Source organism: Orbicella faveolata, unplaced genomic scaffold (genome assembly GCF_042242905.1).
Source record: "Orbicella faveolata isolate gen_17 unplaced genomic scaffold, um_ofav_v1 contig_36, whole genome shotgun sequence".
Taxonomy (NCBI): domain Eukaryota; kingdom Metazoa; phylum Cnidaria; class Anthozoa; order Scleractinia; family Merulinidae; genus Orbicella; species Orbicella faveolata.
The window spans coordinates 5,462,411-5,475,220 of NW_028301565.1; the positions used below are offsets into that span (position 1 = coordinate 5,462,411).

At 40.2% G+C, this 12,810-nt stretch overlaps 2 protein-coding genes across 2 annotated transcripts; one reads left to right on the top strand and one right to left on the bottom strand.

Moving 5' to 3' along the window:
• Positions 1 to 35: 35 nt before the first annotated feature.
• LOC110050739 (ciliary microtubule inner protein 2B-like) lies at positions 36 to 3,141 on the top strand. The gene is made up of 4 exons (XM_020756672.2): positions 36 to 180; positions 339 to 568; positions 1,662 to 2,201; positions 2,854 to 3,141. Exons 1-4 carry the CDS (start codon positions 125 to 127, stop codon positions 2,928 to 2,930), a joined length of 903 nt encoding a protein of 300 aa, XP_020612331.1. The 5' UTR covers positions 36 to 124; the 3' UTR covers positions 2,931 to 3,141.
• A 730-nt stretch (positions 3,142 to 3,871) lies between these two features.
• Positions 3,872 to 12,805, bottom strand: LOC110050737 (guanine nucleotide-binding protein-like 1). Its single transcript, XM_020756669.2, has 17 exons — positions 12,622 to 12,805; positions 12,263 to 12,428; positions 11,269 to 11,356; positions 10,955 to 11,000; positions 10,293 to 10,444; positions 9,854 to 9,925; positions 9,161 to 9,238; positions 8,705 to 8,837; positions 8,054 to 8,146; positions 7,713 to 7,811; positions 7,537 to 7,602; positions 7,154 to 7,206; positions 6,946 to 7,071; positions 6,185 to 6,374; positions 5,587 to 5,649; positions 5,117 to 5,194; positions 3,872 to 4,726 (listed from the first exon to the last, which is right to left on the bottom strand). Exons 1-17 carry the CDS (start codon positions 12,704 to 12,706, stop codon positions 4,488 to 4,490), a joined length of 1,827 nt encoding a protein of 608 aa, XP_020612328.2. The 5' UTR covers positions 12,707 to 12,805; the 3' UTR covers positions 3,872 to 4,487.
• Between the last annotated feature and the right edge of the window lie 5 nt (positions 12,806 to 12,810).

A 12,810-nucleotide genomic window follows, 5' to 3' on the forward strand; every position in this document is an offset into this window, starting at 1 on the left:
TACGGATAATTAAGCATAATATATTTATTAGTCAATTGTCCTTCAAGTTGGACTTGAGTGGCCAAGTGAATTATGCGTTTCTAAGATCACGCTTTCATTCGGTTGAAATTTTCTGGTAGCAAAAATGAGGGGAACCAGAAAATCTACGCTTATGACTCCCGATCCCTATCACATCCCGGGGTAAGTAATCGCTAAAAGCACTATATCACATATTTGTTTTATTGCGCGGGCATGTCTGTCGATAAATTGCTTGGTTCTCGAAAACGCTTTTAAAACTTTTTGACATCATTTCACCAGCGAGTTTTGATGTCTTTAATACGGTTCCGTTTCTTACACAGGTATTGTGGTTACTGTCCACAATTCAAGTACCAAATTGGCGATACATTCGGCAGAACTACCTCGCAACTTTTGACGACATCTTCCGTGGCGAGTTCTGGCAAGCCGGTGTTATCCGACATCACTCCGCAGCCTCGACCACCGAGAGATGGTAGACGAGCTCTGATAGCCACGCGAAGTTTGAATCTTGGCGATCAAAAACTGTGCGACGAGATGGTTCCGAATTACACGGGTAAGCGAGTGAAACAATACTGTTTCTTTAATACTAGCTAATGCTTGGTCAACTCCGTTCTATGTTTAAGCGATTAGCTAATCCTACATTATAATCTTCGATACACAGAGGAACGTCAAAGCCTTTTTTCGCGAGAGCTCTACGTAGCAGACAGCTGAAACGAAACTAAGCCTTTATTGACAAGGGTAAATGTTGAATAATGCTACCTTGCCTTGCCATCGAACACCGCTGAACCATTTTCCTGCCGATAGAAAACAGATCGAAAGAATTTCACAGTAACAAACCCTGAACCGTCTTTGTCCGCGCAATTCGCTTTTTGCGATTTAAGTAACAACATCAAAGAGACCGACAATTTTTACTAGGAAAATTAATAAATTGAATTTAATCAAGCAAAAGCGATACTATAAATTCTTAAATTAGTTTTCAAAATGTTAAGAGAGCGGACGATCGAATGTTTTCATGTTGTGTGACTCTGTGGTTCCACAGTTTACAGTCGTTTCCAAGGAAGCGACCTGACTCGTTTTCAAGGGCTTTAAAATAAATGTAATGTATGCATTGCCCATCAAGATCGTTGACCTGTGATAAACTTTTGTTTGTTATATTTGCCCGTGTCACTCGCTTTTATACATTTGAATCTTCGACTTTTAAAGTGACACGCAATTCATAAAAACAAGTTTGAAAGTTTGAAAGAGCAAAATAAACAAAGATTATTAAATATCTGGCTTTTTTGTCAAGCGTAAACTTCAAAATTACTGCTGTAAAGAATGTTTATCGTACGATGTGAATCAGTCTTGCCGCCCATTGTTATTTTTCTATTATTTTAAAATAATTGACTGTGATTTGATATGTCGAGGAACGAAAAGATGTTTTATAGATTACAACTCTTTCTAAAGAAGCATAATAATTAAGCACACAAATTGGCGAATTCAACGCCAGTCGGTTTTGTAGTGCTTGGCCGGCGCCAGACCGAACGCTTCAAATCCTCAACAGTCCTGCAAAACATGCGTGACTTGTCAGTGGACCAACTCAAGTGACGTCAAAATATCCAATCGTTTGCGCTTTATGTAACAAAGCTAAGTCTACTTTTTTTCAGGTTACATACCCAAAGGAGAACATTACTTTGGAAAGCCGTACGCAGACACCTGCCTTAGCGCCATTGCCAGCTTCCAAGAAGATCAAGTCAAACACCATCGGAAAATCCGCGATCTTAGAACCATCGCAGAGCTACAAAGAGGCAAAGAAGTCCCGCAGGAACTTCTTTCCGATAAAACTCTGATCAGTACTAAGTACAAGACTCCACTAAAGTCAATCACAGTGAGGCCAAAAGCCTACTTCTCACCCCAAGCGCTACAGCACTCGCTTTCTCCCTTCATCATGAGTAACGACGACCCGAAGAAATTCCTCATGTCGGGATACACCGGATTTGTCCCGCGGGCTAGGGGTGAAATGGGCGTGGGATACCCACTGTTGACGAATAAAGCGCTATGTGAGTTCACCAATGAAAGCGAGCGGCTGAAGCGTGTTAAGGATCTGCCCGTGACAGTTGTCCGTCCTGAGATTAAAATAGTCGACACCAAGCCGATTTACGTGAAGGATTCGGGTCAGGTTCCGCACTACACTGGACACGTGCCAGGTAACGTATTGACTCTTATGTAAGTTACAAGCAGGTCTCTTTGAACCATACAATCTCAAGAGCGGGAAAGTTGACCTCGCTCCCCGTTTTCAGTCTTCGCGCAGCCGTTTCCTCGCAGCAGTTTTTCCTTTGCTTTTCGCCAACCTGTCGATCGACGAAGGAAAAAATGAGACTGTTGTTAGTCCCGCGTGTCAAACGTTATAAGACGGTAGACGGGATTAGGGAGGGAGGAGTTTGGTCTCTGAGCGTGAATATGAGAAAGCAGTAAATTTATGCTTATTTTCTTTTTCTCGATAAAGCTAGACTGCGAGCAGTTTCTCTTTCGCTCAAAAATCCGTGTGGAAGAACGCAAAGAAGAACGCAACACAAGTATGCGGGGCCGCGGACCGCTCGTCTTCCGGCGCCCGCGCTACTCGCGGCTGGCACGTCACGCTCGCAGTCACGCTCGCGCGCTCACTTGTTTTGCGTTCTTCTCCATGGATTGAGGAAAAGAGAGACTGCTCGCAGTCTACGATAAACCAGGCGCTATGAAATGCAACATGACGGCGAAGAATTCAGCAGTTTTACGAATCAGTTCAAAGGCTTATATCTGACTTTCGATCGACTTTCGATCGATTTTTCCCTTACTTGGTGTTGTTTGGTATTCTTGCAGGTGAGAAGTTCCGATATGGAATGACATTTGGATACAGTACTATGAATGCAGCACCAAAAAAGGCCCTTACAGTGTGAGGACAATTTTAAGATGAGCCTGCACTACCGAAACAGTATGTGTAACGAAGAAAATTTTAAAGCATCATCATCCGAATGACAGGATATATCCTACAAGCATCTGTACATGTATAGAGCAAAGCATTTATTTTGTAATCATGAAGACCATCATCATTCAGATATTCTGTTAATTTTGGTTAAGGTTGAATAAAAAAAATCTGCTAGTAAACGATGGATGGCTGCTTGGTTGTTAAACGGCTTGCGCTTGTTAGTTGCTCAAGACCTAACGGCGCTATGAAGACACGGGGAAGGGCGGTTCCTTTCGCGAAACCCTCACACTATTTCATACCAAACTTGGGGATTCTCGTTCGTTACCCTTTCAAAACTGAACCAAAACGCAAACCCTCTTCCACACCTCTTATATTAGACTATCACAAGTTCGGTTTGTCCTCGTGTCAAATTTGAGAAAGGATTCGAATTCCCCGATTTTGTCCGGAGAAAAATTTCATCTTAACAGCATACTGAATTCTGGACCACAATGTAAGATACGCCCCCCCCCCCCCCCCCCCGTCCCCGCTACAGTTAGCCTGCGAACAGGCTCATGTTTGAGGACCACACGCGCGAACGGTGAAGCCAGACTTCTCCTGCAGGATTGCTTCGCTCGCGCGTGAGACTCAAAAGGTAAGCCTGCTCGCAAGCTACACTTCAGCCTAAAGTGGTAAAAATTTACTCGCTATTTCTGACCAAAACAGCTCACAACGGTACTTTGAGTCCGCATACACTTATGTGTACGTTACTTTTAAACAGTGTATCCACCCGGGCAAATAGGCTAAAAACCGGCGCCAGTGATCGCTGTTCTAAACACTAAAAAATGAGTAGACGTGACGGTAGATGCGAATGCAGCCATAACACTACTGGAAAAAAAAGACCTGAAAAAATTACTATAAAAATGGAGTGTACTCTTGTTTGTCTCAACTGGTTTTACTAGAGATAAAACTCTTCCATCTCCTCTGAAACATTTTGCAGAAGAAATCAATATTTTTTTTTATCCAGACATGTAAATTGAATAACAGCCTGATAGGATATGATAATTATTTTCCATGCATTGCTATTTACATTTCTGATTTTCACGTTAAAACAGCTCAATGTCAACGAGATAAAGACGAAAACGTAATCACGGTGTATTGAGATTGAACAAATCAATTCATTTCAATGTGTAAGTATACACAACATTGAAGTTTCTAGAGGGACTTAAGTCATCCCTTACATGTTCTCCAGCTGCTCTTTTAAAGTCACAGCACTGAATTAAGAAATCCTCTCTTTTCAGTTTATCTGCAGCTTTCGCACTTCAGTCCTTCCACAACCAAGAATCAAAATTCGCCGGCGTTACATTAGTATCCTTCCAGATTTTTCTTTGCTTTCGTTTATTTTCCGTGTTCTCCGTGGAGGCAAGCGATGAGTAACGCACACACCTGGTTTAGCTGCTGGCCGAACATCCGAGTTTAAGCTACTGGCAACCTTAATTGAATCGGCTCTCTTCCATTACGCCGATGACCTGAATTCCTTCCAATTGTCATTTCACTCGTCGGATAAAAGGGCAAATGGATTAGAGGAGACGACGTCAGTTTCCTCCCCTTCCTGTTCGTCGTCTCCGTCACTACTTGGTCTCTCACTTCTCCTGCCCCTACCTGGGGGAGCAAGTAGATGGGATGAAAATTCGTCTGCTTCATTTTCCTGTTGCCGTAACCGTCTGCTTTCCGAGTGTCTTTCTTGAAGAAGCGCAATCTCCTTTGTTTCGGGGTGATTCTGCCATTCAGCTGTTAAGAAAATTAAGGCATTATGTGACTTTTCCTTACCTAGCCTGCGTCGCAAACGCTACCTACCACACGTGCAATCGATTACATGTTTTTCCGCGGCTACGGTCAGCTTGAAGTTTTCTCCCGCACCTTATATACTAGCTGCATGCGTTTCCGCGATTGCAGGGGTCACTGAGTACAATTGAGCTTCGAGCGGATTGATTAAAATTACTATTTATAGTCAAAGAGACCGAAGTGCTGTAGTGACCCGCTCTGTGATAGAATCAACTAATGTAAATTGTCTTGATGTGGAAACAAGTCCTTAGAAATGACATGAAAAGAAATGCATGCAGAAACTTAGGGGTGATGATATCAGAAGTTTCGAGTTTGGAAATGAAAGGAATAACTGACCTTTTTTTGAAATGAAACCTGGCGGATATACACACATCACGATCTTTCCATCTACCGCCAGTCGTAAGAGACTATTGGCTACGAAATAAACCAAAAGACACATTATTTTAACGGCTTCGCTCTAAAATCCCCCGCGTGAGCAGAGTAGAGAGACATAATACATCACAGATTACTATCGCATTGACAGGTGCACAAACAAGGGGCGTTTTCCTGCATAATATCTCCAAGGGCCAACTTGTTAGTATGTAAGCGGTGCACCCGAGGAGTTCCCGAAGAGTTCCCGAAGAGAGTCCGATTCTTTATTTCGAATCAGAACTACTATGCCAACTTCCGTCACTTTATTACCGCGACGCACTTCGCGTGACTAAGCAACATCCCTATTGAATATTGCAGGCTCAGCCAGTGATTGAGACTGAGACTTAACTGAAGAGTTTCCTGCATTTCTTCTTTCTCCGATTTTCGAAACCTACCTGCTCGATATACATCGGTGCGACCCGCCTTTGCTGTCAGGAAACCCCTTTTATGGGCCCAGGCTGCGATAAACAAAAAAATGTATGTTAGGAGGAAGCTATTCATCAACTTGCAGTTCAGCTGATATTGGTAAAATTAACAGTGTCTGAAGTGAAGCACTCAGTAATTTATCATCTTGCGTTCGATAAAGATGAATTAACAGCCGTAACCAGTTTGTGAAGCTGACATTCTGGCCCGGGTTGTTCGAAAGGTGGACAACGCTATCCACCGGATAAATCACCATCCAGTGGATAGCGTGGTTTGTTTTGTCAACATTTATCCACTGAATACCGATTTATCCGCTGGATAGCGTTATCAAGACTTCGAAAAACCGGACCCTCAACGTTGGCCCGGCCTCGTCAGAGCTTCGCCTTGCTTTAGCACTGACGAAAGGCTAACGCTCAAAACTTCACATACTTGCTACGGCGGTTAAGTTCAAGTTGACAAATGGCTAAGTGTTTCTCTCGCCCGCCGATGCAGCACAACAGTATGTCACTACTAACACTGTTCGAAACAAGAAGCACTGCTCGCAGAAGTCAATTTGTGGCTTCACCTTACCATCACACACATCCCAAGCTGACCAAGGGTGGTTTTCATCCCCTACGGCCCCTCCCTCGTCATCAGAATCAGCTCTATTCAACGGGTGTACCAACTGCAAGAGATCAACTAGGGGTACTCTAGCAGCTAAATATCCCACAGCAGTGTAGGGCTCTTGTACTTGTGAGATGGGATACATTCCAGACAGTATCTAAAGTTAAGAAAGCAAAGTAACCGCGGTAAGATCACTTGCGGTGTTAAGGGCAGTTGCGATTTCATATTTTACATTCTGGGCTCGAGGTGCTCTATGGCATATTACTTTGCGATAACCGTCCTGCGTGCAGTCAGACAAATAAGCAATGAATTCATGATATCACACGGCACGACACGGCACGGAACGACACGACACGACACGACACGACACGACACGACACGACACGACACGACACGACACGACACGACACGACACGACACGACACGACAAGACAAGACAAGACAAGACAGAAAAAGACATGACACGACACGACACGACACAACACGACACGCGACATAACATAACATTTAATTACAGTGGCCAATTGGCCAGCGGATCCTCTTCCTCCAGCCCGACCCGTTGAACTTCGAAGACTAACTCAATTTTCTCACACTGAACCAAGGCTACTCAGGAACCTCAAGTCGCCGTAATTAGGAGTGGTATGAGGCGAATAAAGACTACTTAAGAACATAAACGCACTGTAAACATAAGCTGTTTTAACAATCACCCAAACGTTACTAAAGCATACCTGTAGTTGTTTTCCAACAATAGAGGGGAATACTAATCCAGGACAGTCACACAGCCTGACATTTGCTGTTAGAAATATGGTCTGGAAGTGTTTGGTGTGACCGGGCGTACGAGATGTGCTCACAACCTGTTGAGGATAAAAAAATTCACGACCTTGAAGGACCACAAGTGGAGAGAAGTAGAAAGCAAGAGAATTGGAAGGTACAAACCTTGTGTCCAACAAGGCCATTAAGAAGAGAAGATTTTCCAACATTTGGATGCCCTAAAATAACAGTCAAACAGGATTAAAGATTTGATATTCAAGACAAACAAACAAGACCAACTTCTATCACCTTCCAAAAAGGGCAGTTCATGCTCTTATTTGGACTAACACTGCAAACGAAGGACATGGAGGCGAAATTTGCACGCGGAGACCTGCAGGTATTACAGGCACATCAGGGAAAAACTTTCACCGCTCTTTCCCTTCAGTACTCAACGATCCCCAAACGATGTTTGTGTGCTTGTTTTGTTTTTCTTGTTGGACGTTCCTTGAGTACTGGTACAGGGTAGTTCCACGAAAAATTGTAATGTAATTGTGTTATTGTGCACTAACCTACTAAGCCTAACGTCAAGATATTCTCGTTGTGCTCTACATCTTCAAAACTACCGCCTTCCTCCTCTGCAACGAAGAAAACACAACAGATCTTGAAGCCAGCAGTGTTGGCAATCCAACCTCCAAGTGCAATTGTTTGATAAGTGACGAGTGAATGAGATAGAGCCAAGATATACCTTCAGACTCGTCAGAACTGCCATAGTCATCATAAAGAATTCCTTCTTCCTCTCCTTTTTCTTGTTCACTGAGTTTTCTCGCCCAGCTGCTAAGGTCGACTAAATAAGGATAAATCGTGACAGATCAAAGAAAAAAGTTGATGAACGAATCAGCCCAAAATACATTAATTTTACAAAGAAAAAATCGATTCCAGGATAATTGATTGGAATTAACATCATAAGAAAAGAATACCTACATTTTGTAGGAATGTATTTGTTTCTTATTTTTACAAAATTACATCTTTTACTCCAAATATCATATTTAAATGTCCACTTAACTCCAGAAGCAGAACACTACATACTTCTATCTCCACGTAAATTTTCACAAGCTTCAAGAAGAGCCCTGGGTCCAACAGGAAAGAAACCTCTCTTGCGACGGCGACGCTTTGATAAAACTGTTATTGGGAGAAAAAATCAAATTGAAAGTCAATGCTAATTTGTCTACAGTGGGTCCATCTGCAGTGTATTCAAATGAACTTGTGCTATTGAACTACCCCTATCGTTTAGACTCTCCCTCACAAATAATGAGCTCTTGTGAACAAACAGGGGCATCTTTCTCATATAAGAGGGTCTCAATGCCATAGAGGTAACCTTTGACAGTTGGTAGTTAATAAAATATAACTTTTTGATGGTCAATGCTTCAATTTTCAGTTGTTGAGTTTTGTTATTTGACAGTTGACGGTTGATTTTTAGACCATTTTATGGTTGATGGTTAACCCCACTGAGAGCCTGATATAAGGTCTCCTTCAAAGAGAATTACTACCAATGAATAAACTGGCTTGCCCAAGAACACAGTATAATCACCCCAGCCAGGGCTCATGCCTGTACTGCTTGATCTGGAATCCAGGCCACTTACTAATGGCTGCGGCATCTCCTACAAGATCCTTCTTGACTGGCTAAATATCATTACAATAAGCACTATCAGCCTTGTACAATGTTGAAAAGTTCACTACCTTTGCTTGGATCCTTCTTGCGCTCATTCTCATCCTTAGGAAATGATGTAAAACACACAACTTTGAGATGTTCAAACTTGGATTTAAAGTACTGCTTCCAAGCTGTCACTACCTCAGGAGGCACAAGATCAATCTGCAGCAAATTAACAGCCAGGCAGTGAGTGAGTTATTTAACTTAAGCACTGAATTACTGGCTGATTTTTTTTTTCTGTCAACCCATGTGCACACAATAAAAATGCATCTGATTCAACAGGTTTTCACTTTTAATATCATCATCCTCTTCAGAATTTCCAATAATGCCGGGGTGGGTATGGATTTTTCCTGTAACTGCATTCACTTTGCTGACCAGCACACTTCACAGTGGAGAGGAGCACTGCGAAAGCAACGCACTAGCCTAGAAACACAACTCTAATAAAATTAACCTTTGGCCTCTGCACATCCCATCTGTTTTGTTACCTTATTTAAGACTAACACTAATTCCTTCTTCAGATCCTGCACAACATGATTGTGCACAGTTGGAGGGAAATGGAGAACCTAGTTGCATAGACAATGAAAGAAATCATAATGTAAAAATAATTAGTAGAATTCTATTAGTATACTAATGCAAATGCTGCAATCTGATTGGCTGAGCTACTCGTATGCTATCAGCCATTAGAGTGCAGTGGCTGTGGGTCCTCCATGAAATGCAAAATCTCCATCCCCTTTCTGAAGTTTTGGAAGAAAGTTTAGATGTAAATAGCTAATTCAATTCCTGAGAGGACTAAACAAAGGACATTAACAGTTTCTTGACTCTAAAAATTTGAAATTATAGAAAAAACTGATGCACGCGCACACACAACTTCAATTTTAAATGACAATTCAATCCGAGCAACCTTTTTCAGGTGCAAAGCTTAATATTATGTCAAGAAATAATTGGAAACAGTTATTTGAAGTAAATTTTAGTAAGAATTGTACTAAAACAATTAGATTATTCGCTCTCGATTTCTATGTGGTGATAGTTGATTTGGCCTTCCGCCTCATTAACTATCACCTCATAGAAATCTCGAGCTCATAATCTAATTGTTAATTAGAAACAATAATATGCATGGGCAACACAGTACTAATTATTGTGTATGGCTAATTAAGTCAATTTAACAGGTCAAACCTTACCGGATGTCGAATATCTGTTATAAGAACAACTATGTCTGAAACTTCTAACACTCGCCAAAGCTGTCTCCAGGTCTGTAATATAAAATTGAAAATATATTAATTTAATCAATTAAAATACCCTTTATTAATAAATACATTAATTTCAAGCAGTACTGTGGTGATACAAGCCCCAAATGAGTTCAGAAATTGTCTGTCATGTTCTGTTTGCTGATTAATTAAGGAATATTCATAAATATTATTTTCCTTGCTACCTAACCAGTCTACTTCAAAACTTTTATTTAGTTGGGCATGGGAACTTACATGTTGCGTTACTCAAATTTTTACCTCCAATTAAGGAATATTTATAAATATCATTTCCCTTGCTGTCTAACCGGTCTGCTTCAAAACTTTTATTTAATTGGTCATGTGAACTTACATGTTGCATTACACAAATTTTTACCTCCAAGTTACGTTCAAAGTAACTCAGTTCAGAGAGCTTATATTCATCATAAATCCTGTCCAAGAAGTTTTCAAACATTTCTCGCTCAGATCTCTCCACTTGTTCCTTGCTCATGCTGTATTTCCAAGGTGGCCTTTTAGGCATGTCCAGCACTAGGAATGTCAATTTAATTGTCAACACATGAACATGTTAATCTAATTATGAAGTATTAATATTAATTCTAATTTCAATCAGTCATTTTATAATTCTCCTTGCTTACACTTAATGAAAATTAATCAAGAGTAAGCACATCAAGGCAATCGAGGATTTATAAACTTTCTATCTCAGTTCTCACAGTGAAGAAAAATTCCTCCCCTTGGATTTTCGAATAAATCTCCTTGACGTGGGTATCTGCATATATTTTCTTGAACCACAAATTGTACTTAGGATTATGTCAGTGGCAGGCAAATTGCCACCAAGCTAAAAAAAAAACATGCTGTATCAACAATGCATACCTTGGGATTTACTGTAACTTGCATCTACTTTCCCAAGACTTCACTCCTGAATTGTTTTTTAACCACAAAAGCCTGCTATGTTTCAGAGCTTTCTATGGTTCGTGTTCTCCATTTATCATTTACAATTCATCATTATTACCAGACCTTTAACAAATTATTTGTACATACCTGATCCAGGCTTGTAAGTAGTTTCAAGACCAACTTCCAGGTGTTCCTAGAATTAATGTCATTTGATCCCTAAATATAATTCAATACACCTTGAACATTACAATTTTGCCATGAAAAGCCAGACAATGACTTTGAACATGCTTTAACATCGAATGTGACAAAATATATTACATTTTGTTTTAAAGATGTTACAGACATGGATTCACAGTAACATAACTCTTGACAGTTGAGAAGGTTTTCCACAAACTTCTCAACAATGAGCTGCCTCTTTCTTCAACATTTTGTCTCTATTTACAGCCTAATTTTAAACATACCTCTGAGACATATTTCAGGGGTTCTTGTGCTGCCTTTTTTCTGGCTTCAATTTCACCCTTAGATTCACGATCAAACTGCAAACGATATCTAAAAATATAAATATAGCACTTGTTAATAATAGAAACACAATAGTAAAGGGTTTGAACCAAGGAGTGCCTGCAGTTTTTCTAGTGTGGTCATCTGGGTGAGGGTAGTTCTGAAAAGAACTGTTTTTGGTGATGGATGTTTCAACCGCTGGAGCAGAAGTGAAGTGTTTGTCACCTGATAGAGTTATAAATCTGGTCCATTGAAACTGATTGGGGTTGTTCAGCTATGATGTTACCGGCTATTTACTGGTGATAAAAGACTTGTATAAAGTTACTGGTCAGTACAGAACTTTTTTCTAGTAATTTTCAATCCGTCCATTGTCAGTTTTGCTTGCTAAACGTTTATTATAATTACTACTATTATTTCGGCTGCTAAATCATATAATCTTTAAGTTAATAAATGGTAACTTCAAGAAATTATAATTTTTATATGCTATAGTTAGAGAAAAAGTGTAGCATATAAAACTATATTTTAACTTTGGTGCTTTTGCAAAGAAAGCCTGAAAAATAAGAATATGTTTGTATTCATATCTGAAAGAAGTAATAAGTTGGACTACTAACTGAACTGGATACTGTAAATGACATGTACCCTAAAATAACATAATGATAACACTAACAGGGATTTAATTAACGACCTTTTCCTCAATCCCAAATCATTGAGGACAAGTTACACTCTACAATCCCCTTTACGTTTGGTTACATACATATACTAAGCTTAAACTGCTTGCAACACCTCTTTTTGAATAATAGTTTTTTACAGCACGCCTGAGCAACTCCAAAAACCTCAAGAAGGGCAATTAAATCAGGACATATATTGTCATTTCGAAAAAAATCAAGGAAGGTCCATTTAATTGCGTTTACTCTCCGTACTTTGACACTTAGCAAAATACTCGAAGGTAGCGAGTACCTGTTTGGGTCATGTTTTCTGTTTTTGTCTTGAAGATGAGAAACCGGTTGATAGTGAAGTTTATTAGCAGCTGCTGTGTTTTTGTCGAGTGACTTCTCTCCTATCTCCGATTCTTCCTCGCCTTCTGTATCCGCTGAGTTTCCGTTTGAAGACTTGTTTTCTTCGTCTGAAATTAACGCCATGTTTGGATTAATCATTCAAAAAGAAGTTTAAAACCACTTATGCAATTAGACTGCTAAACAGAACTAGACAAAAATCAGCTCATAACAGCAGAGCAATTAAAAAAGACAAGATACCAAATATTGTACATTATATTTGTACATGTTTGATACAGTCAAGCTCTTTGGATGTAAACATACCAAAGTTTTTCACCCGTTTCTTTTCCCGTTTCTCCTGTAATTGCTTCTTTTTCTGCTTATTACTAAAAGGTTTTTTTCGTGGCATTTTCCAGTATGTTTTTAAACCATAACAATGAAGTTTTCAATTTATTTAAATCACATCGACTAACCTCGTCGTGTAAGAACCCTCGAAGCTTGGTAACCCTGTTC

Bases quoted from the DNA above. Each gene is read 5' to 3' on its own strand.
- LOC110050739 (XM_020756672.2), top strand. From the start codon at position 125: ATGAGGGGAACCAGAAAATCTACGCTTATGACTCCCGATCCCTATCAC. The intron at 569-1,661 runs GTAAGCGAGTGA...ACTTTTTTTCAG, and splicing joins GATGGTTCCGAATTACACGG to GTTACATACCCAAAGGAGAA. The intron at 2,202-2,853 runs GTAACGTATTGA...GTATTCTTGCAG, and splicing joins CTACACTGGACACGTGCCAG to GTGAGAAGTTCCGATATGGA.
- LOC110050737 (XM_020756669.2), bottom strand. From the start codon at position 12,706: ATGCCACGAAAAAAACCTTTTAGTAATAAGCAGAAAAAGAAGCAATTA. The intron at 11,357-12,262 runs GTACTCGCTACC...TTATATTTTTAG, and splicing joins AGAAAACATGACCCAAACAG to ATATCGTTTGCAGTTTGATC. The intron at 10,445-10,954 runs GTATGTACAAAT...TGACATTCCTAG, and splicing joins TACTTACAAGCCTGGATCAG to TGCTGGACATGCCTAAAAGG.